Source organism: Acartia tonsa, chromosome 7 (genome assembly GCF_053477335.1).
Source record: "Acartia tonsa isolate MP-2025a chromosome 7, ASM5347733v1, whole genome shotgun sequence".
In the NCBI taxonomy this organism is placed as follows: Eukaryota; Metazoa; Arthropoda; class Copepoda; order Calanoida; family Acartiidae; genus Acartia; species Acartia tonsa.
The window spans coordinates 25,369,217-25,394,737 of record NC_137266.1 but is presented as its reverse complement, the minus strand read 5'-3'; the positions used below and the strand labels follow the sequence as shown (position 1 = coordinate 25,394,737).

The window sequence follows — 25,521 nt, the reverse complement described above, 5'->3', positions numbered from 1 at the left end:
AGATTAAAACTAGTTTTTTAGCCCCGAGGTGCCGAAGGCGCCGGCTAAAAAAACTGGTTTTAATCTTATGATTGTATATTTTTATATTCGTAGAAAGCTGGATATAATACGATGCTAGAAATAGTTTTTTCGTATGGATGAGGACCGGTTCCTATCCACCGGATTCGAATAAATACGAGAAACATATCATACGATTTTTGACACTCCCCTAAACCAAGATCGAGAGAAATGTAGGGGGGGAGGGGGTGTATTACAGACAAAACGAGGGGTGTTTTATAATTGTCAAGGGGTGTAAGTGTTAGAGGTCAGACATAAAAAAAGATGTAAAAAAATGAAATAAATGTAAAATAAACATAATGGATTGAAAAAATTTTTTACACCCCCTTAATTTTAATTTAGGAGGCTAGACCCCTAAGGGTGTGTCTAAACCCTCTTAATTTTACCTGTGAAGGAGGGGATACATAACCCCCTTCTACACGCTTCCGGTATATAAAATATATACAGTTCATACATAAAATAAATATAATTTCTAAAAACATGTAATTGCTAATAATTACTTAACAAATACAAGATAATAAGAGATAGAATTAAGCTGTTATTCCGTACTAAGAACTATTAAAGAAAACATTATCTATTTTAAAATTTTAATTTTTTTAAATGAAAGAGGCAAATTTAAAGTCTAAAATATAAATGTTATTTTTTGTGTTTTAAATATTTTTTTAAAAATTGATAATCAAAAAAAAATTTAAACTGTTGCCAATGTTTCTTAGTTGGTTATTATTTGAATTGGCCATTTTTTGTTGAATTAAGAGGAATATTGATATTATTTTATTGATCGATTGCTGAAATACATCACGGAGCATTCTTGAAAATTGCGCGTCACACGTTTTTATAGCCTGCCGGCACACGAGTTGAAATCTCCTAAAACTTACTTTAAATCAAAACGTTTTTTATATTCTCATTCGTTTTCATTCCACCGATAGAGCTAGTACTCTCTCTTACATCGCTTTTTAATACGTTTTCAACAGTAAGTTTTAGTTTTTTAGTGTATTATATATGTTTTTTCAACGTATTATTTCATTTACTATTTTCAGTTGGGGATTTTATTTGCATTTGGGATTATTCAGGAGAATTTCAATAGTAAATGGAGATTGGTTCCTAAATACTTATCGAATTCTTCGAATTTTCCCAATATTTAAACTCTTTTAGCTTATTTTCGACGGATTCTTTAGTGATTTATGGAATATCGATCGATAAAAAATATTAATTGTAGCATAAGGAAACGAAATAAGACGTTTTTAATGGAATAACATGAAGTTACAAAATGGCCATTTTTTGTTGAATTAAGAGGAATATTGATATTATTTTATTGATCGATTGCTGAAATACATCACGGAGCATTCTTGAAAATTGCGCGTCACACGTTTTTATAGCCTGCCGGCACACGAGTTGAAATCTCCTAAAACTTACTTTAAATCAAAACGTTTTTTATATTCTCATTCGTTTTCATTCCACCGATAGAGCTAGTACTCTCTCTTACATCGCTTTTTAATACGTTTTCACCCACCCTCCCTAACCCTTTATTTTATTATTAGAAATTTTCTACTTTTTTACTTTTCTAATTCCTGTATTTTTATATTGATATTGTTCTTTCTAATTTGACATATTTAACTATTCATGTCTCCACATTTTTTTCAGATCAACGTTTTTTAAATCCTTTGTGATCATGACACCATTCGAATACTATAAACTCAGGAATGTTAAGTCATTCCATGCTCACAATATAGTTGCCTATAAGCAGATTTTAGGTTTAAACCTGCATTATTTTGTCGTTTATCAAAGTAAAACTGATAAACATTTAGTAGTCAGAGAACTGATTAATCGTGCATCTCGTTTTAAAGATCAATTAGAACAAATTAATCATACTTTAGATGATAGTTTTTTATCCGCCAAATCTGTTTATGATAATTTTGGCCAGTCTTTCAAAGATTTTGAAGCAGAATGTCGCAACACCTTGTCACTTCTTGATTGATTTAACTTACTAAATTTTTTCTTTTTCTTTCTTATCCAAAAAATTCTTATTTTTCTTCATTTAATGTTCAGACACTAATTTTCTTGAATTAATTTCAATTTCTTCCTCTTTAGATTTTCTTTTCTTAAAAAAAATACTGATTGTTAAATTACAGCATGTCTTATTTGTTAATATTTTTGCATAATTTTTTCATGAATGTTTTTTAATTTTTACATTTGTTTGTTAAATTTTTCTTTTAAATTTAAATTTCCTCTTCAGACCTAAAAATGCCTGTTCCTACAGGACATTCGCACAACTCCTCAGATGAGGATAATTCCCCCCCCCCCCGCATCTTCCACAGTGGTTCCTACCACAAATTTGTCTAGATCCTATTCGGCTCCAGTCAATACCTCAGCTCCCTCGTCGGTTGTAGCTCCAGGTCCGTCATCGGTCGCACAAACGATTATTCCCCAGGATCCTAAAGATCCATTGGGGTTAAATAACCTTCCCCCAGCCGGCTCATATTTGCCGGGGATAGGTTTTGTGCCACAAATTAATCAGCCGCCGAAAATGACAGCGCGACTTCAAGAGTCTGCAGCTCCAGCGCGACCATCAGTGTCAGCAGCTCCCCACATTGAATCTGAGAAAGTTAAGATGCCTGTCAGACATGCTTCAGTGTCTTCAGGTAAAATTCATACTTAGTACTCATGATTTTGATTCAATGATTTAGAAATTGAAGTTCATATGAAATTTGTCTTCTTGGCAGTTTTTTACCCTTACAAAATTTTTTCCTTTCTCAACTTTAAATTTTTTTTCCCCCCCTTTTTTATTCTTTCCTTTTTTACAGCTATAAACCTTTTTCCGCTTTAATTTCTTTTAAATCTTTTTTATTTTTTTTAGACGATTTTTCCCCTAAACGCAAGAAGTCAAAAAAGAAGAAACGCTACTCTAGTAGTTCCTCTTCTTCCAGTTCTTTCTCTTCATCGTCGAGTTCTACGGAATCAGATGAACCTAAAAGGAAAAGAAAAGGTACTTTTTTAAATACTTAGACAAAATCCTTTCTTTCTCCCATTTATGAACTTTTTAAAAATTTTTTATGATATTTATTACAGAAATTTATTTTTGGTTCAATTAATTGAAATATAAATTTCTTGTTTCTATGAACACCGACTGAATATTTGACGTTATTCTTCGGATTATCATGCCTTCATACATTCTTTCTTTAGGAAAGAAGAAGAAAAAGAAGAAGAGCAAGAAGCACTCTTCCGATTCTGACAGTAGCAGCCAACTAGTAGGCGGCCGAAAAGCTAGACGTCGCCTCCGGCGAGCAGCTGAAATACTGTCAGACCCACCTGCTTGGATAGGTATGACGTCAGCAGACATACATGCCGAACGGGAACGCCTCTTCGAACATCTAAACGTAAGAAAAACATTTTAACAAAAATTTTTGATCAAACATATATTTTTTAATATATGTAGGGGTTATTTAGTCTATTTAAACAAAAAAAGGGCAGTTATTTTGGGTCAAGGGCATTTTCTTTTTCTAAATTCCTTATAAATTTTTTCTCTTTTCAACATTCTGAATATTTTTTGTTATTCAAATATTAATTTTTTTTGTTAATTTCTTTATCCATGTTTATCTTTTTTCCAATTTGAAATTCTTTTCTTGGAAATCTCACAATAGTTTTTTCTATTAAGTCTTTGGATGAAAAGAATGACGTCTCTCTCACATTTTTAAAATGCGTCTTAAGAGACACCTGCCGTTCGAAGAATTATGTTGAGGATGCTGCGAAGCGTCTTGTGGCGTTGAAGGCCCCCAAGAACTTGTTATATGACCTACAGCAGTCGTTGCAAGCCTGCTATCAAGCAATAAAGGCAAGAAATTCATAAATTTTTTTTTTTTTTTTCTTTTTCGTTTTATAATGATTAAACCTATGCCATTTTTTAGTTTTCTTATTTTTAGTGCAAATTCGATCAATAGAAACCGTTTCTTGTCTATGAAATCTATTTAGTTTTTCAAATTTGTTTTTAAAAAAAGAAGACGTGCAAATATTTGATTAACACCAGTTTTATTAGCTTCCGCACCACAGAAAAGATTTTTATAATATATTCTGTGACATTTACATTATTTTTCATTTCATTTAAGTTTCATTATTTTGTCATGTAAAGGAAAGATAATTCCTACGACACCTTTCTTTTCATAGAGCTAGACATCAACATATTTTATTCAAAATTATCAAGATTTTCATTTTATCTAGATAGCTGAAAGCTCCATCGGGTACATCGAACTGGCTTTTTCGAAAAACATCGGCCACGCCAACCGGGTGGCTCTAGCAGGTAACAGGCGCTACCTCACCACCCAGCAGCAGCGTATCTCGGATTCCCTGCCTGACTTTCGAGGGGACTATAGCAGAGGAGCACGTGGCGGCTTCTCTAACGGCCGGTTTAACTCAAATGGAGGCTCAAACCCTAGGGGCAGAGGATCCCGAGGACGAGGTCGAGGATCTCTTCGCTGTCACGGATGTAACGGCGAAGGACATAAAGTCGACGACTGTCCTTCCGCCAACCCTAAATAATAATTCTACCCCGCTTTACGCTATTCAAGATTTAAACCTACCGATACCTACCTCAGATATTCCAAATTTTCATATCGCTTCTCTAAAAAATTTTTGTTTCACAGAAGATTATGAACATTATAAACGTTTATATGACATCCAATCGGATTTTTTATCTAGTTATTCTCCAGCTTATTCTATTCATTCACTTACAGCAATTAATTTTTATAAAAATATTCTTAATGCACCATCTTTTGTTTTGCAAACCCTTACTTTTGGATATCAACCAGGTAGATTATTGAGAATAATTCTTTCCACATTTTATTTATTATATTATTTTTGTTCCACAAAACTTTTTTCTTTTTACAATTATTCTCCATAATCTATCTTTTTTAAGTTTTTACATCTCCAGTGTTACCGTATTTCGAGAAGAACAACAATAGCGCTGTCCGCAATCCAGAATTTGTTCGTCAAGAAATTCAATCTTTGCTAGACAAAGGTATTATTGCTCAAATCGATCATCAGCCTTATTGTTGTTCACCTCTTACGGTAGCTAGTAGAACATGTAGTTTAACTAACACAACTAAACTCAGGAAATTTTTCGACACATAAATATTATTCCAAATTCTTCCTTCAATTCTTTTTTGATTCCCCTCTTTTTTCTATCCTTTTTATATAATATTTTTTTTTCTTTTTCAATTCTTTTCACTACCTCTCAAATATTTTTGTTTGAATTCATTTTTTCAAAAAAAAATTTTCATATTTACCCCCCCTTTTAAATTTTTTCGAAATATTTCCTGCTTTTAGATTGTGCATCGACTTATCCCGCCACATTAATCTACTTCTCCAGCCTGAGAACGTCTCTTTAAATGACATTAAGACAGTGCTGCCTTGCATTTCTCAGGATGTATTTTTTACATCCTGGGATTTGCGGGGCATGTACCATCAAGTACATCTACATCCTGCCGTTACTGAACTTTTTGGTTTTTGTTATAAAAATGCTGATAATTCCTACTCTTTTTACAAATATTTAAGGCTTCCCTTCGGGGTTGCCTCAGCCGTATTTTTAGTTGATGCCTTGATACGCCCAGTTAAACATTTTTGTCACCGTCACAATATAGACGTGGGTGTCTATATTGATGACGGCCTGACTGTCGAATTAAATTATTTTAAATGTCTTCTTAGTACTCACTTTGTCCTATCAGTTTTACTATGTGCAGGTTGGCATTTTCAACTTTCTAAATGTCAACTAGAACCTGTTCGTCGTATACAATATTTAGGTTTTATTCTTGATAGTAGTAAAATGATAATTTCCCTGCCCATCGTTAAAATTCAGAAAGTTTTATTTCTTCTTGACAAAATTTTAGTTGCTTTTGATTCTAATGATCCTGTAGATGTTACTATGTTAGCCTCCTTTTTAGGCAAACTATGTCATGCATATTTTAGTCATGGAGATTTTATTCGTGTTGTGGCTAGAAACTCTAATCATGCTCTCGGTGTTTACACCTCACAGTATGGCTGGAAAGGAGCTTTGTTTGTCAATGCAGATATGTTTCAAGAGTTGTCCCTCTGTAAAGAACATTTTGTTTCTTTAAACGGACAACCCATTCGTACTGAATCTAAAACAATAGAAGTTTTTTCCCCCCATCAAACATCTTTTTTAATTGACAACATTGATCCTAATGATTTTAACAAACATTGTAATATTTTTGTGTCAGACGCCTCTGACCACTCAGCCTTTTCATTCAAAGCTGGAGACTGTAAGATTATTTCTGATTATTTATTTACTCCACAAGAGGCTGAATTATCTTCAGGCCATAGAGAACTTTTAAGTATTGTTAAAGCTTTTGAACATTATAGCAATTATTTCGCCACCCTTAAAGGACAGTTGGTTATTTGGATAACGGATAGTATGTGCCTTTACTCTTTTTTGCGTATTGGAAGCCGTAATTTAGTTATTCAAAAATTATTAATTCAATTAAAAATTCTAGAGTTCCAATACGCAATCCGTATTATACCTAAATGGATGCCCCGAGACAGCTCACTCATCACTTTAGCAGATTTAGGCTCTAAACTTTTTAAATCCTCTAATGAATTTGGGATTAGTTCTAACGATTTTCAATTTCTTCAAAGTTATTTTTCTATCAAATTTTCAATTGACTGTTTCGCAACATCTAAAAATTGTAAAGTAGAGAAATTCATTTCCCCTTTTCCCCAACTAAATTGTTTCGATATTGATTTTTTCACAGTTTCCCTGACCAGTTCAGAATGTTACTACATCCACCCCCCAATTTCTCTCCTTTCTCGTGTTTTTAATAAATTAAAATTATATGAGGATATAACAGCAGTGGTAGTTTTGCCCTTATGGCCGACATACCCTTTCTGGAATTGTATTGTTAAAGGATCTTATTTTAATTCTTTTGTAAAAAATTTTCTGCTCTGGGATCCTTACTACATTGCTTCTACACCAAATAATTTTTTCAACGGTCATAAGACGTTTAAAACTCTCGCCTTATTGATTCATACCGGTAAAGACTATGCAATTCCTTTACCACAATTTTAATCAATATGTTTTTTAATGAATTGTACAAAATTTTTTCAGCATCCTTACAATGAGAACGTCTTTCAAACATTCAACTGTAAATTATCATAAGTTTAATGCTCAGTTACAAACTTTTAAAGACAATAGACCTCTAGAAAAGAGAGGCCCTCTTTATTTTCCGTCAGTTTTAGAGAAATACAACCTTACAGAAAAAAGGAAACGTCATATAAAATTGACAGCGTCTTCAAGAACTAAGTCCACGCAACTACTCCACAACCGTACTTTACGCCGTTTTGAAATTTTTTGCGAAAACAGAAATAAAACTCTGTTAAATTTTTCAAAAAAGGATTTAGCCGCCTACATAGAATACTTAGAGGACTCCGCAGCTAAAAAATCCGCCGTAGTCGGTTTGGCAGGCGCGATAGATTTTCTCGCCAGTGCATTAGATATGAAATCCCCCTGGACCCCCCAAATAGAAAGAATGTATCAGGGTATCACGAGAAGAGCCTCTGCAGAACAGCCTTTGACCAAGAAAGCGCCTAAACTGCCCATAAAATACCTGACCTTGGCCATCGATAAGCACGTGACACCTTTTCTAAAGAATCCAGATCAGGTAATCTGTTTTCATATGAATCATAAATCTTTTTTCGAATAAATTTTGATTAATACTTATTACTTAGCTATGTTTAAGTTTTCGGACCAAACTACATTTAATATACGGAGTTTTTACATTTTCTTTCTTTTGTCTAGCATTCATATTGATCTCTAATAGAAATCTTATTTCTTAAAAATTCAAATTTAGTTTTTCGGACCAACTATTTTAAGATATGGAGTTTTCTACACTTTTGTATTTTCCATTAATATTGTTTTCTAATAGAAACCTTGTTTTCTTAAGATTCCAATTGTGACCCTCCGAGCAATCGTGGCTCAGCACCTTCAGTACAGCTTGTGCGCGCGCATATCTGACCTGTTGAGATTGAGAGCTTGTGATCTAGCGGTTACCACACTAGGAGACACGCCAGCAATGAGCATAACCTTCAGATCTTCTAAGACTGACCCTAGGTATTTATTTTAACAAGAAAATCTTCCTTAAATTCTTCTTTTTCCCCAAAATTTTTTCCAGAATTTTTCAAATATCATACAACATTCTTTTCTACCTATTTTTTACTTTCTATTAAATTGGAAATTACAGTATAATTGCAAAATAATTTCTAATTATCTTAAAACAAATTCTTTTCAAAGTTTTTTAATGTCTTAGTTTGAAATGTTTATAATTACAAACGATTTCTTAACTATTACCTATTTTCCTCTACCGTAAAATTGTTAAAGAAAATTCCAGAAAAACCTTTTTTTTTTTTTTTTTTTTCAAAATTCCAAATTTTTTATACATTCTTCAACTCTGTATTTCATTTAGAATATCATTGTTTTTTACACAAAAACATAAACATTATTTTTCTAGATTCGAGGGCTCCACCAGTTACGTGATCTTCAATGGATCAGAGTATTGTCTTTATTCATTGCTGGTCCTGTATTACAATAGGCTCCGGTTATATTCATCAGATACTTCCTGTTTGGATACGAGCTATTTGCTGCCCCGTACAGGGAATGGTACCACTTCGAAATCTTCTAGGCGAGTTTTTAAGCATAATACATTCATACATTTCTTATTCCTTTTTTAAGTTTTCACAAATTTTATTGGTAATTATATTTTTTAGAATCCTAGTCGCAGATGGACGTTACGCCATTTCAGCTTCCACCTTAATGAAGGATGTAAACTTAATTTATAGTAACTTAGGACTTAAGCATAAAATTACATCTAAATCTGCTAAAAGCTTAGGAGTGTCATCTGCCTTTAGATTAGGTATGAGCGATGATCATATCCGAGTCTTAGGCAGATGGCGCTCCATAGCTACAGCTCAACATTATCGAGCTATTGATGATACAACGCTCATTGAAATTTTTTCCAAGATTATGCTAAAATCCTCGAGCACAGCAGTCCCCAGGTCTTTAGCAGCCCTTACAGACCAAGCCTCCAATTCCATCGCTTCACGGACGACTCCCTCTTGGTCCTCAGCCCATTCAGCGCCTCTGAACCGCGCTCTTATCTTCCAGATTTTGTTAGCTTCGGGCTATCTAGACCCCCAAGGATGCCCTCTCAACAACGAAGGTTATCCCCTCCCTCAAGACGTTCCGGAGGTTAGAGCCAACGGCGAGGAACTCCTAGCCATCGAGTCTTCCTTCATAGTAACTCTGCCGAACTAAGTTATTATACACTTTGTATTATTTTTATTTATGCTTTTCATTTTAAAATGCTTAAATAAAACAGAAATTTTTTAAATTGCATATTAGTTCTTTTCTCAGTATTTTTTCAGATTACTTACAATGTTTCTTTTTTAAGAAAAAAGAATTTTTTAATAACTACCTACCATAAAATTTTTTTCGATTTCGAACTGGTTTTATTTATCCGATTATTCTCGCGAATTTCTTCGTTTTCATTTCGATTGGTTCCTAAATACTTATCGAATTCTTCGAATTTTCCCAATATTTAAACTCTTTTAGCTTATTTTCGACGGATTCTTTAGTGATTTATGGAATATCGATCGATAAAAAATATTAATTGTAGCATAAGGAAACGAAATAAGACGTTTTTAATGGAATAACATGAAGTTACAAAATGATAGTTCTGTAGCGTACTTTTAAATTTACAGCTGCTACTTTTAAAATAAATAAAGATTTTATATACAATAAATATTGCAGACAATTTCAGAGCAATGGACGAAAACAATTATGTACATTCATAATGAAACAAAATTATAAAGTTGTAAAATTAAGTTATTGGTTAAAAAGTTTAGACACTGCTAGTATATAAATGTGATGCATAGTTAAATACAGGTTACTGTTTGGGGACATACTTACATTTATTAGATTTGATTATTGAGTATTGCACCTTTTTGTATGAAACTAAAGATCTTTAAAACTGGCGTTGCAAATTAGTTGTGCTTTTCAAGGACGCTTGTTAAATATCCAGGAATAGTTTCACTGTCATCCTGACTTCACCTGTCAATCACTAGAGGCTAGGAACAAAGCAAGTAGTACATAATATTTTATAAAGCTGGTTTTTTCTAATTCAAATGTTATAATGTCGTCTTATATCTAAAATATCTTGTTGCTGTAGTAAATGTGATATTTTTATACATTTAAAATTTGCAATTTCAGACAGACGGTCAGAGAGACGGACAGGCTTCATTCTACTTGTATTATAGATATAAAAAAATGGAATTTCAAGTCAGTACAAGTCTAATGGGGTAGGAGTCTATCACTGTAATTCAATTACCTAGAATGACCAATCAGAAACAATAATCCGTTAAACCTAAAAAGGAATTTCTAGCAGGCATATTTTTTGTTATTTTTAGACACAATCTTTGAACTATGTATATAATTTCCCCAACAAATGTCTTCATCTTTACAACTTAAGCTATTTATAGTTGATTTCTTATAGGAAAAAAATAAAAAGAATACCTGCACTTTCAACATAAAATGTGTACATTTTCTAACCAATAATGTAGTCGGGTTTTCATCCAAATTGTTCCTATTGGTTTAATTAAGGTTGAATATCTAGGCTTTATATATTGATTAGTAATTTAAATGTACTTTATGCATCAGGGATCTAAAAAGATAAGACAATGGCCGATAAATTGATGTACATACATCTCCATTGATATGATGAAACACTCAATTACACCTTCTGTAGATTAGAGGTTAAAACGTTTGAACACTCAACTTAATGAACCAAACAATCAAAATTTATTGAAAGTAGCTAACGAATGGGAACACGCAATTATGAAACTTTGAGGACTTGTGTAATAAACAGACAGTATCCCCTTACTCCCTGATTTTACATACAATGTTGTATGGTAGATAAAAAGATATGTAATGATAAATTTCAAGTTAAATCTGGTTTATCCAAGGTATTTCCCAGTCCAAACTTTATATGACCTCAGGGATACAGGGAAAGGACATAAATGGACAATAAGTATTTCTTAATCATTAAATGTAAATTATACCCATTGTTGGGGAAAAAGTGTGTAGTTAAATTTATCGAAGAAAAACAGACAAAAAAAACCTTACCATTTTAAAATATACTACTAAATTATAGATATAGAATGTCATTCTATATCCATTTCTTTTACATTGTTTAAAACATAAATATTTCTCTTTTTAAAATCACGCATAGGGCCATCCATATTCCTTTTTTCTAATCTTAAACTTCTCTATTTATCTATCTTTCTTGTTCTGCCCTTTTCTTTTGATTTTCCCATATTTAATTCTGGCGGCTGCGACGCTTTTCTCTCGGAGCAACTAATCGAATCTAAGCTAATCCCTTGTTCTCTCTCTGTCTCTCTCTGTCTCTCTCTCTCTCTCTCTCTCTCTCTCTCTCTCTCTCTCTCTCTCTCTCTCTCTCTCTCTCTCTCTCTCTCTCTCTCTCTCTCTCTCTCTCTCTCTCTCTCTCTCTCTCTCTCTCTCTCTCTCTCTCTCTCTCTCTCTCTCTCTCTCTCTCTATCCCTCTATCTCTATTCACCCTGTCTCTCTCTTATTTTCTATCTGAATATCTATATTTCTGTCTATCCTTTCTATCCTAAATATATCCAGCTGTTTCATCTAACTCGATCTTCCTACCATCCTTAAATATTAATGCATTTTATTTTTATAAGCACAATAGGCCAATAATGGTTCAATATTAAAACAGCTTACCAATTTGAAAAAAAAAATTTCAATTAGTTGGCAGCATAAATTTTTGTAAAAAATAAATCAGGCAAATTAGGCATTTTTGTTCTTTCCCTCAAAGTGCTAAGTGAGCACAATACCCCCTCCCCCCTCTTAATTAACAAAAAATTAAATGGAGAATTTTTTCATATGCCTAACCTCTGCTGGTATACCCTTTTCCAATATAAGTAAAACACACTACTCCTTCCCCCTCCCCCTCCCTTCATCCCTCAATTATTTCAAAGAGGGAGGAATTTCTGTGCTCGCCAGGCAATTTTTATGGGAAATAACCCTGAATTTCCTCTCCTTAAAAGATCGGACGACTTTCACACAATTATCCTATTATGGTACCATTGTGCACAGTTGTTAGTGTGTAAATGTCATTTACTAAGGCAGTGATGAAAACACGAAATATGAATATAACTACCATTTAGTAGGTATCTTTGCCATTTAAACATTGGAGGTTCTTTCCGTAGTAGCGCAGCTACCCTATAACTAATTACTAATGTCTTTCAGTCAGTTATTCGAGTACCTAGTCATGTTAAGAATTAGAATTTACTATGGCAGTGATGAATACATGAAATATGAATATAACTACCATTTAGTAGATAGCTTTACCAGTTAAAGTTAAACAATGGAGGTTGTCCTTTAGAAGCGCAGCTTCTCTATATTTATATTATGTCCGTCTGACACTCTGGTAACTTGCAATCTAGCAGGGTAGTGATGAAAACACGAAATATGAATATAACTTTCATTTAGTAGATATCTTTACCAGTTAAACAATGGAGGTTCTTTCCGTAGTAGCACAGCTTTTTTATACATATCTATGGTATGGCCGTATGTCCCAAGTTCTCAAGAAAGTTAAGCAATTTAGCTATAGATGAAAGTGATGAGATTATTACTAAAAAAGAACTAGAATTTTTTTAACTCCCCTCCCCCCTCCAATTTCATTGAGTGCCCCTAGATTCCTCTAGAGGGTAGCCGCAAGATTTTACAATATATGTATTATGTATAAATGTATGTATATAAGAATAATACATTTTATACTGAAAAAGAAAGAAAAATCCTAGTCCTATTTTGCTAGTTATCTTACAAAATTTGTCATGATTTCATAAGAATCATAGATGACTAAATAAGCAAAAAAAACTTTTGCTTGAATTTTTTTTTATTATTTACATAACTCTTTTTAAAGCAACAAGCTATATTGTGCTCATTTATGTCAGAATATTATTATTACAAACTTTAATTACATTTACAATTTGCCTTGATATTTGTAGTACTTTTAAACAAGGACGATTGTGTCTATAAAAAGCGTAGCAAAAGTAACATACCTTTATTTTACCAGAAAAAGAACAGTAATATTTTACACAGTATATTAACTTAAGAGATAAGACAATGGATGATAAGTTGATTTACACTCAATTATGATAAACTAAATTAATACTTATGTAGATTGAATTATTGAAACTATCAGTAAAAAAAGAAGTTTGGACGGACACAGCTAGTTAATACTAACCAATCCAAATATAATTAAAGTAACTAACGAATGAGTTGAAGTGTTTATAGAATCAATTAAAATTTTCCCCCCTGAGAATATTATATAAAATTACATGTCATGTTCGCGGATGGACAGATAGACGGAAATGCTATGATTATAGAGCAGCTGTTTAACGAATTTACATATAACAGGAAGTTATATTGTAAAATAAATTAAAGTATACCTCTAATTTCTTTTTATGTCAATCTAAAGGCTTTCTATCTACCACACCTATTTTTAATTATTGATTTGCAATAAAGATAAATTTTCCCAGTTTTTTTCTCATGGCTCGTCAGCCGTTCATTTTCAGTAAAAAAGGGATATTAATTGAGCAGCAACCAAAAGTATTTTTTATTAAGCTTCGACTGCAGATTGTTTAATGCTCGGCTATGGGTGCGAAATTGCTTGCTGTCTAAAATCAAACTACGGCTGTGACATGAACGTCTGTAGCTTAACGTTGTTTTAGTTGCATCTGCCGAGTGTATTTTTTGCAAAATAATTGTATGACAGGTGACTTAAAATAGAAATCTACTATTTAACACATTACAAAACAAATAACATATGTTCTGATTATCTTATTGAAAGTACATTCAGGGTAATTTTGAAACTAAGGCTTTCCTTTACTCATTACTAAAATGTATGTCAATTCTTATTTTGGGGCGATTCCCCCCCCTAAAATTTTATCCCCCCCCCCCCATTCAAAATTTACCCCTACCCTGGGGGTGCCGTAGGCACCCCCAACCATTTAGGAGGGGGTATTTACCCCCCCAAAAAATTTTACCCCGGGGGTAAAAATTTGGGGGGGGGGGTAAAAAAAATTTCGGCGCGCTTCGCGCGCCATTTTACCCCCCCCCCCCCAAAATAAAAAGCTTGGACGCCCCTGGTAGCAAAGTAACATAAATAACGTTTGGAAACAAAAAAGCTGGTTTTAAAAGTAAACTGTAACATTCAATAACAAATATTATGCAAAAAAATCCAATAGTACAGCTTTTTTTAATTTTATTTATTAGTATTTTCAATTGTAAATTAACTTGTTAAAATTTGCATATGATAAGCTTGTCCATGTTCCAAAACATTTTTCTTCAAATTTATCAATTAATTTCCCTTTTCAAGCAAAAGGAAAATCATGACTCATATTTAACATGTATATGCAAATTAAATCGATATCAAGGACATGTGTAACCATTAAATAATAGGAATTATAAAAACTGTAAAATACTAAAATACTCATATTTTCGACGGAGTGACTAATGGACATACTCTAGTTGTAGATAAAGCTACAAGGCCTGGCCTAAAGAAATAAAAATTTCAGTATTTAAGAAATACTTATTTGAAAAAGGTATAAAGTACGCTTATACCAGAGTATGTATAGGATGCACTTTTAGATGAAGGTCTAAGGTGGTAATAGTTTCACCATATAACATTACAAAATCCCATTTGAATACACTGTAAATTGGTTGTGATTATAGAGACAAAATAACTTTGAAAGTAGTATTATTTGTTGTCGTGTTCCGCTTGGTATACCCACGTACTAAGCCAATGTTTAAAAACTACAACAAGCACAATTTATCCATGAAAAGCGATAAAACTACTTAAATTAAAACAGGAAAATAAACTATCAACAATCAAGTGAATCATAAGTGAAGTTATAGCAGCAAATAATTAAACACGTCCATGGAAGCGAAGCTCTGAAAAGGTACGAAAAATGAACATTAACACGTGTAGAGTGTCAGTACTGAAGAAGCAGCATATAAATTTGTAAGTAAATTTGTTGCAAAACTGTTTAAGTACGAAGATGATTAAAGTCCCTCCTCAGATTATGACGTCATACGATATAATAACCAATGAGAGGCCAGCATAAATTTTACCATATGTCAATTACAGTGTATACTGGCCTCTCATTGGCTATTCTATCGTATGACGTCATAATCTGTGGAGGGACTTTAATCATCTTCCTTAAGTACAGAACACTCTTTAAGGACACACTTACATTTTTAGGTCTTGGTTGAAGAGATGCTTCGCTTTTAGAATTGTACTTTGTTGCCCTAGGAATCGGTATTCCAAAAATCATATAATAGGATAGTTATATATCATAAAAAATTGTTGTCCAAAAAGTAAAATAGCAACATGTTTTAAAGGGGCGCGCGGACTTTCGGGTAACAATTATAAAGTTGCTACGCTTCCTAAAGCGTACCTAACTGTTAAAGGAATCATCATGCAAAATTTGATATCGATAGGACAATTATAACATGTCTAAATTAAATAAAATAGTTAAGTTCTGGACGAACTTATGTACGGACGAACCGACCCTAATCATAAGAAAAGCTTCACTTTTGATAATTAATAAATATAGGTAGCTTTTGAGTTTTGAAGCCTAATCGATACAGTGCAGTTAGTGAAATCTTTTGGCAAACCAGACAGAAAGACAGACATCCTATTATTTCTATATAAATGCAAAGTTGTTTGCGATCTAATTTAAATCCAATGGTCTAAAGTTTATTTTTACCTTTAGAAATATTCTAAATAATAGCAAAATTGTACTTAGATAATTGTATGGTTTATTGTATACATATTGTACGTTGCTACGCTTCTAACGCCGCAAAAGCAAATTTTACTGGTCCAATCTTGATTCATATTTTAGACTTATGCACATTAGACCAACATAACAAATATTGAATTTTTGACAAATTTGATATCATTACCGTACAATAAGAAATTATTAGCTTATTTTATATGATTTTTTTAAAAAAGGATATATATTGTTTTTTTTGTAGTAATTTTAAATGGTTTTATTTGTGAGGGGAAGGAACAATTTGGGGGGTGGAATACTCCAACGTGGTGTGTGACTGCAGCCTAGACGCAAACCAAATACTTCTCGCTCTTATAATCTCTCTTTCGCGCGCGCGCTTTCTTTTTCACAATTCTAGTGGCTGCGCACCTAGTATCTAGGAGAGAGGAAGGGCAGTAAAATAGCCTAAAACCATCCCGGGACCTATAAGAACTACCCTGTAATGGAGAACTTAGTCGATTTAGTAACAAATAGACAAGAAAACATTACTACTTTATATTACAGCTGACGGGAGACATGTTTTAGAAAAAGTACTATTGGCTTTGCATCTAGCCATTAGGGGACGATTGGGGTATTTGTAGTTTAATTTTCCTGTCATAGAGCTATCCATATAATTAATTAAATAAATTTATGAATACTTATTTTTTGAAACTTTTTCTCTTTCTTCCCATTTATTTCATTTTATTCTTTTTCTTTAATTTTTTCTACTAATTTTCTCTTTATTTTACATTTATTTCATATAATTAAAAATATCACAAAACTTAAAATAAAAGAATGAAAATTCTAAAGCACAAAAAGTCGCTTATAATTGATTATACTTTTTGGCAGAAACAAGACACTTTTTGATTTATTTTCAATGTAATTCTAAAATTTTACCAAATTCATATTTGCAAAGAAAATAAATTTCAGCTGGTTTTACTTTAAATTCAAAATATAAAATTGATTTTATCACGGTTGAAAAGCCAGTTGCATCCTTAATTAAAGAGTTAATTTGAAATGGTTAATATACACGGGGTGTGTAGTACCACATTGTACTATGGTATATATATGTATGTATGTATATGTCTGTTATATAATCGCTTTAGGCTATTTCATATACGCATCCCACCACGACTATACTATAAACTTTGGTTGGTGCAGTAGTATCAACTTAGTGGCTTAGTGTTCAACGCAAAAGTTAAAGAATTTATTCTTTGATCAAATCTTGATAATAAGCAAAGTAAAGCTTTATAGTGACTAAAATGTTATAGAAACCTATTTAAGTTTAAGTTTAAAACATAAAAAGTTATTAAATTGTACTAAATGGTCTATTTCATGTATAAAATACTATGTGAAAGCTATAGCCTCTAAGTATTTGAAAAATTTCTTATTGGCATCGACTTCTGTTGTGAAACTACGCTGCAAAACTGGTTAATATGCCCATAACTACTCAACTAAACCTAGAATCGTTGTGTTGCAAGATTTATATCGACAATTATGTATTCCACAATAAAGTGATCATAACTGACATATTATCAACATGCTGCTAATTTTACTTGAAGATCATGTCAACATCATGACCAAAAGCAAAGCTATAACATGCAATGGATGTAGAATATACGTGGATATTATGACAGGGGAATAATTGTCGTCAAATTAGGTTGCTATTTCCCTGTCATTTATTGGTCAGTTTGTTTATTTAGTAAGAGGGGAGGGGATGGGGTAAAGGCGGGATCATAATTTTAGCCTGCTACAAGTTTCTCTTTATTCGAGTACATGATAACCTGGAGATAGATCCAATTAATGATAAATCATTTATGTGTGTAGTCTAGACATATTGTCCTGTTTTGACTTCAGAAATTTCGGGAAAGGGAAAGGGAAAGGAATAGGAAAACTCCATTTCTCCCATCTCCTTGTAAGAGATTTTCTCCCCCCCCCCCCCTTCCATTCTCCTTTCCCGAAATTTATGACGTCACAACAAGACAATTTTCGCTTTGGCGTAGTCTATATCGATGTAACAATAGCACAACAGTTTGATTGGGCAAATGAATAAATGCCCTAAGGCCATTCCATGTCAAATAACAAGGCAAAAACTCAAGCAAATTATCAATAAAAGTGTACAATTGTTTAGTATAACTTTTAATAGTGATTCATTTTGGATTTACGTCAATACGTTTTTAAGTTAACAAGAAATAGTCATTTTAATAAGTCAATACTGAGTAACAATTTTAAATAATTTCCAGTATGTCTCTGTGACATCCGATGGATTAGAACAAATTCTTAGAAATACATAAAAATGATGTATAGCATCGTATTACAGAATTATTTTACTAATACTAAGATAAAAATTATAAAATTAATATTAATTTTGTTGGCCCGGGACTGCAGCCTCTCAGGGCCAACAAAACTGAAAATGATCTCATAAATTTTCATATTATTATCCAAGTAAAGCACAGAATACGATAGATAAGTAACTCAAATAGTATTCATACATTGGCCAATTTAAATTTCCTTTTGATAAAACAGCAACTGCGGATTGGAGCAAAACATAGCTTTGCAGTTTATTGTTGGCTAAATGACGGCTAGAAATTTTGAATTGCTGCTGAAAATCAAAAAAAAAATAACAGCTGCCTTAGAATTTTGCGGTAGCATTTTTCGTATTTTGCTGCAAATTAGTTTGAATCTTTGCATAATTCATGCTTTTGCATAATAGGGATATTTCATTTAATAATTGCGAGCTTTTTATTTGTAAAAATATACATTTATATAACACTGGTCACCAAGCCCATAACCAACATGTTTCTAAGTAAAATGGTATTTTACGTGAAAATTGATGGAAAATTTTTATGTGTCTTGGTTCACCAAGTATTGCGTAATAGATCAACAATCATATTGTATTTCAAATCATTCTTAAATACTCAAAAAATTTATTTTTCTTAATAATAATTCACAATTAAACAATTTATAATAAATTTATAATATTTTTTTCTTCAAATTTTTCTTTTTTTAAAGAATAAATTATAACAAGGACATTTATGTGTATGAGAAGCACAGGAGAACAACTTATAAGTTATGCAGGGGAAATAAAACAGTTAAAACAGTAATTTTGTTTTCTGTCTGTCCGATTGAGTTCTACATGTTTAATTTATAATTTCCCTCTGACATCTTTGGATGGTTTTTGGCTATATCCTTCTACACCCTTCCATCTTTCAGATTCCTGAGATGCTAGGTACGAAACCATTTAGTTTTATTTAAAGCAATTTATATTTTCAATTTCGGCAACAAGGTTTTGGTTAATATAACATGAAATTTTACATATTTCAGTCATTTAGATAAAGCCTAATTGTATAGTAGATGCGTTACTAACCAAAAACAACCCCACAAAAAAAATATTCCAAACCAAATATTTTCTCCTACTTGAGTTTTTAGGGGTTAATAAACCCTTTTTTCTCAAACATATGCTTTTTAGTTTTTGCTTAGTCGTCCTTGAAATTATACCATAGTACATAATCTGATATTTCTATTGCAAACTTGAGTGAAATATTCTTGAATTTTAGTTGGATTTCATCTTTCAACCGAAGAAAATTATAGAACATTATTATTTACAACTTTGAAGTTATGTATTTAATCAAAAGATAGTGATTTGACAATAAAATAAAATTCATTTTAATTCTGATTAAAACAAGAAACAATAACTTTTAGTATCTTATAATTGTTTATAATCAGGTGAAATTTGAACTTTTTATTAACCAAAATTCCCACCATCCCCCCCCCCCCCACCCAACACACCAAATATGGAGGCTATTACGGCCTTGGCAGCTGGATAGCTGCTGAATAAGACAGCGACTGAAGTAATTGATTATGAAGTAAAAAAAATTAGCCAATGAGAAGCCACTATAGATTTTACCATTGGTCAATTACACTGTATACTGGCCTCTCATTGGCTATTTTTTTTTACGTCATAATTAGTGTCAGACACTTTTACTAGGTTCCAAACCTGTAGAAAAAGCTACTATGCTAAAACCTTTTTAGCCAGTCAAAAATCATTTTTATGACGAACGGAGTTTTTTTTTCAAGAACAAAGTTCGAAAAAATGAGACCATTTTTAAGGAAATAAATGTTTTTAATCGAAGTAAAAAAGAATTAATTTAAGTGCCTATCACTGTCCCCTTGAGTTATAAACCCAAACAATCTTGTATTTTAATCTATATATGAATCTTATCAATTAGAGATTGCTCTAATCTTGATAATCTTATCACAAAGGATGTTGTAATTTTAAAATATCCTAAACCTACTTTTGTTGAATGTACATTAGATCTAATATGACCTAATCTTTTGTAGTTGCGCAGCTTCTCTATGACTATTGTATGTCCGTCCGTCTGTCCGCCAGTATTTAAGAATAAAGCATCTACATTGATTCTATTTTTGTACACAAAATAACTTATTTCTTTATCCACAAAAACGCTTGCAGCATAGATCATTTTTAACTGATACAATAAATTATTTTTGCGATTTTCCCATTTACACTTAAAACATATTACATTTACTTAAAATACCTTAAGATTCTCAACTGCTTAAAGTTCATTTATTATTTTCTATAATTTTATTTTTTTTGTAGTTGCTCCGCTAATTATGGACAGATTTATCCATTTAAATTCATCGTCATTCATGGCGTAAGATTTTAACAAGGATGACAACATCCATAAGTAGCGAAGCTCAAAAATAATAAATAGACAACTGGAAATGATCTTTTGAAGCATTAAGCTAATAAGAAAAACGTTAAAATCCAAAATTCGATTTAGCACCCCAAAAAATAGTAAGTCTTTAAAAAACTTGGTCAAAATATTAAGAATGCTGACTTAATTAATCACTAAAAAATCCAACTGTTCGATCCCTGAAAATTTCAACTGCCTATCTTGTATAGAGATTGAAAAAATCATAAAAACTTAAAAATCTAGGAATCGATCTAGAACCCCAACCAATAAAGGCATCTAAATAAAACTTAATCGAAATATGTAAAATCTAAATTTATTCAATCCCTGAAAATTCCAGCCATTTATCTTGAAATGGAATCGAGAAAATTACAAAAACGTAAAAATCTAGGAATCGATCTAGCACCCCAATTAACAGACAGACGGACAAAACAATGTATAGATTAGATAGGCATATGTCATAGGAATCTTCACTAAAAATTTCAGCTGTCTTTCTTGAATAGGAGCCGAGAAAATCACGTTTCCCCCATAGCGTTACGGACGGACTGACGGGCTGACGGACGGACGGACAAAGTGAATTATAGAGTAGCTTTGCTACTAAAAAGAATTTTGTACAGGATTACTCATATATTTTATTTTACCTATTTTAGGATTTAACTCATGTACAATTATGTCCATAAGTAACGCAAAGATATGCTAATAAGTAAAAAAAATAAAAATATAGATAATCAGACTTGTTTAGAAATTATGCATTACCTTGGGTTCGCCCCTAGCCTCTAGTTGCTTTCCCCCAAGGGGTCATGGAAGTACCCCGAAAATTATATTTTCAACAACAAAAAATGCTTAAACTCGTCACAGGGCCAGTAGAAAAGTAGAACCCAATCGTTTTAACGATTACCGAGACCTTAAATTTTAGAAAGACAGAAATCGTGTATTCACCTGCTGGTCCTTAGAGGCACACGTCTTTTTGGAGGCAATTTAAAATAATTACGGACATATTTACAGTTTAAGACTTGATCATAAAGGTGATTCGTTCAAAATATAGTACTTAACCTTTCTAAAAGTCATTAATCCATAAATCTGATGAATAAAATCATTTTATTGCATAAGCAATTGTGGTAAAAAAAACCTCATGACTTTCTGGAAATATTTATAGAGATACTACACTTAAAAAGTTAGCAAATCAAAACAAGTTTGTTAGTTGACACTTAATCATAAAAAAATATTTCTAGAAAACATAATGAACACTTTTAATAACTTCATAGATAAACATTATTATCTTTATAAGAAAACAAGGATGACAACATCCATAAAAGCGAAGCTCTGAAACGGTGTGATAGACGGATATTGACTCTTGTAGAGTGTCAGAACTGAATATACAAAATTTGATTATATAAGTTTTGACAAAATTATACGTAAATTTGTTACAAAACTTCTTAAATACAGAATTCTTTTTAAGGACATACTGACATCCAAAAATCAGATCAATCGGATGATTTTATCACATAAAAAATTGTTGTTAAAAAAGTATAAAAAGGAACATGTTTAAAATGGACGTACGGACATTCTAGTAACGATTATAGAGTTGCTACGCTTTCTAAATCGTACCTAACTACTACAGAAATCATTATGCAAAGTTTGAAATCGATAGAACAATTCTAACATGCCTAAATTAACGAAAAAAGCTGTCCGTTACGGACGGACTGACTGACCCTAACTATAGAAAAGCTTCGTTTTTAAAAATATATTGCTAAATCAAAAATAAAGGACAGAGAGTATGATCAATTTGTACCTAAAAAATCAGTAAGACTAAAAGTTTAAAAAATTATAGGATTAATTCCAGTTTTGCTGGACCCGGAAAATTTCTATAATACTTTCAATATGGTACAGAACCAGTTTCAATCCAGGAGAAATTAATCAAATTCGCAGCAATACCTAAAAATAATTTTTTAGAAATATTTCATTTAATCTTTTTTCAAAGAATCTTTATTCTTTATAGTCTGAAATAAAATTACGTTTATCTATTTTACATTGTTAAAGGAGATAATTTTATATTTGAATTGGCCATTTAACTGTTATCAATTATTTAATTTAAGCAAATAAATAGTTTCTATAAATAACACTTGTACATCATAATAACAACAAGTATTATTTGATCCATAAGTAGCAGAGCAAACCCGTAACCGTAGCTTAACACGTAGTCCATCCGCTCGTCGTCGGGGAGGTGATAGGTTTGTATCTCGGCCCATCACCGCGTCATAACTAAAGACAATTTTTCCTACTAGGTCATTTGCTAGGTCATTTGCGCGACGTATATAGTTAGATTAGGAGGAATGCCTTGGCCCATGAAAAGGCGCAACTTATTACCAAGCAAAGTAAGGACTTATCAGACAGATGTCGTGAAATTAAAGGGTTCGTTGTCTGTTGGATGTTACTTAACCACCATTCACCATCCACCAGCAAGCGTTAGAGTAAAGCATCCCATTTAGAAAAAGAACAGTAATGTTAGGAGAACAGAAACTGCGCATAGTGTCTAGACTGCTAAAGAGGTTGTTACTGACCGTTAGACGGACAAATCGTTAATGTGTATGTATATAATAGCTGTGCAACTAAAAACAAGTACTATATGACTAATTTGGTTATCATATATAAAAGAAATACACATGTACATTATATTGAATATATTTGTGTTTATATTATAGTTCCCAGGAATTTGAACATGTACAAGTATAGAAACCTGACCTTTCAATATGAATCCTTCCAAACTCTAATTATGCGCTTTCTGCAATGCCCTTTTAAATGAAGAAAAAAATTAGAATATAATTTTTGTAAGGCTTTAGTTTTGACCTAAAGCCAAATTTTGTCTAGATCTAATTACCAAATTGTTATGAATTTAGAACTAGCATTTTCAGATACTTCTAATTTGTTTCAAACCTGACACTTTTGAATTTATTTTTCTTTCAAGTTTAAGATCAATACCCTGCCTCCGCCAAAGCTCTTGAAGTTTCCATTTTTTGGTTGAATTTTCAAGATATTATGCAGATTTAGATTTACATGTCCTTAATATTTTATGACTAGATTTGGCTCAATATAACTATCTCACTATTGGCTAGTTTTCTATGAGTACATATCTATTTATCTATTTCTTAATAAATAAATATTCCTCCCCCGCCATTACTATCTAAAAGAAAGAAGTAAATATTTAATAATTTAAATAATTTCAAAAAGATTTTTTTCAATTATATTTTTTTACATTACCATCACCAAAGGGTAAATATGATTAAAACTTTAGTTTAAATATTTGAACACACAAAAGGAAGTGTCGCCAAAATCGAATTATTTTAAAACAGAGTTTTCTTAAATTTTCTATATTAAAAATTTAAATTTTCTTTTTTATGATTAGAAATTAAATACTTCAATTTAATGTAAATAGCAACATGAAACGGAAAAAATGAATTTATTTTTAATAAAGTAAAATAATGGGTCTCATCGTTCTGGCCAATGAGAGATTATTATGGATTATTGGAGCACTATGAGTTTTAAACATTTGTTCCTTAGAAAACTTGAGCTCATTTATAGACATTTATTTCCTATATAGATCTGTCATGGATCTTGAAGCAATAAAGCAGGCTGTTTTGTAAATGTTAAAAATTGGAAGAATCTATTAAATAAAAGTTATCGCAAATATACTTAGTAAATAATGTTTCTATAATGATCTCATTGGGGGATACCTTCAGGTCAGGATCCTAAACTCGAACAAGGTCCAATCCTGTGGTGCATATATAGTATTTTCCATTGAATATATCAATGTATTTGACTTACAAATGTGTTGTGTAAATATTAACGGATTAGAAAGGTGATAGTGAAAAAAAGTAGTTTTAAAAAGTTCACCTTAAAACGTCATTCATGATTAATCTTACATTTTTATGAAATAGGTTATTAAATTATGAAATAGTAAGCATAGATTAGGTAAGTTAGGGTTATAATGGTTATTTCATTTTAATGTAGATTTTTTAAAGGGTGATATTCCAATAGTCTTTTTTTTATTAACTCTATACGCTTTTTAAAGTCGTTTTAAAGATATATGGTGGTATGCCCAAAAATTGACAAAAGGAAAAAGAACCATTTTCATGGTTATGTTTTCAAACTATCTTATGTTGAAAGTTGCCACGACACCCTGTAAAGTTTTGTATATGGACTTTAACCCCCATAAAAAGAACGCATCCTATGCCCTTATAAAAGATATATAGATACGTGGTTAGGTCAAACAAAAGTATGTAAATACCTTATCTCTAAAATTACGATAGCATGGAGTGTTACAAAATAAACATTTTTTTGTCTCTTTTCTCTATTGTCGAGTATTCGGAAATTCACAATCATTATAATATAAAATATACATTCAATCCTTTTTCTATAAAGTATTAAAGTTTTTTGTCTAAAGCTTAAGATTTCAATAACTGCTAAACAGATTGGGTTCTCTATTTAGACAAGCTTCACATAGGTACGTTACTCTTATAAAACTTTTCAACATAATATTTTTTGCTATTATTTTATATTATGTTTATTATTCTATAGCACCTGAACTAAAATGATTACAATTTCTATTTTCAGAGTTTTCTTTATCAATGATCTAACTAGTGTCGACAGTTACAGTTAATAAGCCAAAGGATTACGTTATGTGAAAAATGTCCAAAAAAAGTGATTTGTTATGACTAAAAATGGATATAAATGTGACTAATAATCTTGATTGTTGTGACAATATTGGAAAGAAGTGAGTATATTAAGCAGAAATAAAGCCAACAGAAAGAAAATAAAGTTCAGTTCATAATGGCATTTAGGAATTGACATTCAT

At 31.7% G+C, this 25,521-nt stretch overlaps 2 protein-coding genes across 3 annotated transcripts; both read left to right on the top strand.

Moving 5' to 3' along the window:
* Nucleotides 1-1,696: 1,696 nt before the first annotated feature.
* Nucleotides 1,697-6,239, top strand: LOC145325144 (uncharacterized). The gene is made up of 5 exons (XM_080168001.1): nucleotides 1,697-2,696; nucleotides 2,912-3,040; nucleotides 3,238-3,431; nucleotides 3,710-3,886; nucleotides 4,270-6,239. The coding sequence occupies exons 1-5, from the start codon at nucleotides 2,336-2,338 to the stop codon at nucleotides 4,585-4,587; spliced, it is 1,179 nt and encodes a 392-aa protein (XP_080024127.1). The 5' UTR covers nucleotides 1,697-2,335; the 3' UTR covers nucleotides 4,588-6,239.
* Nucleotides 6,240-6,264: 25 nt separating this feature from the next.
* Nucleotides 6,265-9,327, top strand: LOC145325143 (uncharacterized). 2 transcript variants are annotated; one of them, XM_080168000.1, is made up of 4 exons: nucleotides 6,265-7,721; nucleotides 8,004-8,170; nucleotides 8,568-8,738; nucleotides 9,105-9,327. In XM_080168000.1, exons 1-4 carry the CDS (start codon nucleotides 7,179-7,181, stop codon nucleotides 9,307-9,309), a joined length of 1,086 nt encoding a protein of 361 aa, XP_080024126.1. In that variant the 5' UTR covers nucleotides 6,265-7,178; the 3' UTR covers nucleotides 9,310-9,327. The 2 variants fall into 2 exon arrangements, with proteins under 2 accessions (XP_080024126.1, XP_080024125.1); XM_080167999.1 differs by having other exon boundaries at nucleotides 9,102-9,327.
* The last annotated feature ends 16,194 nt before the right edge of the window (nucleotides 9,328-25,521 follow it).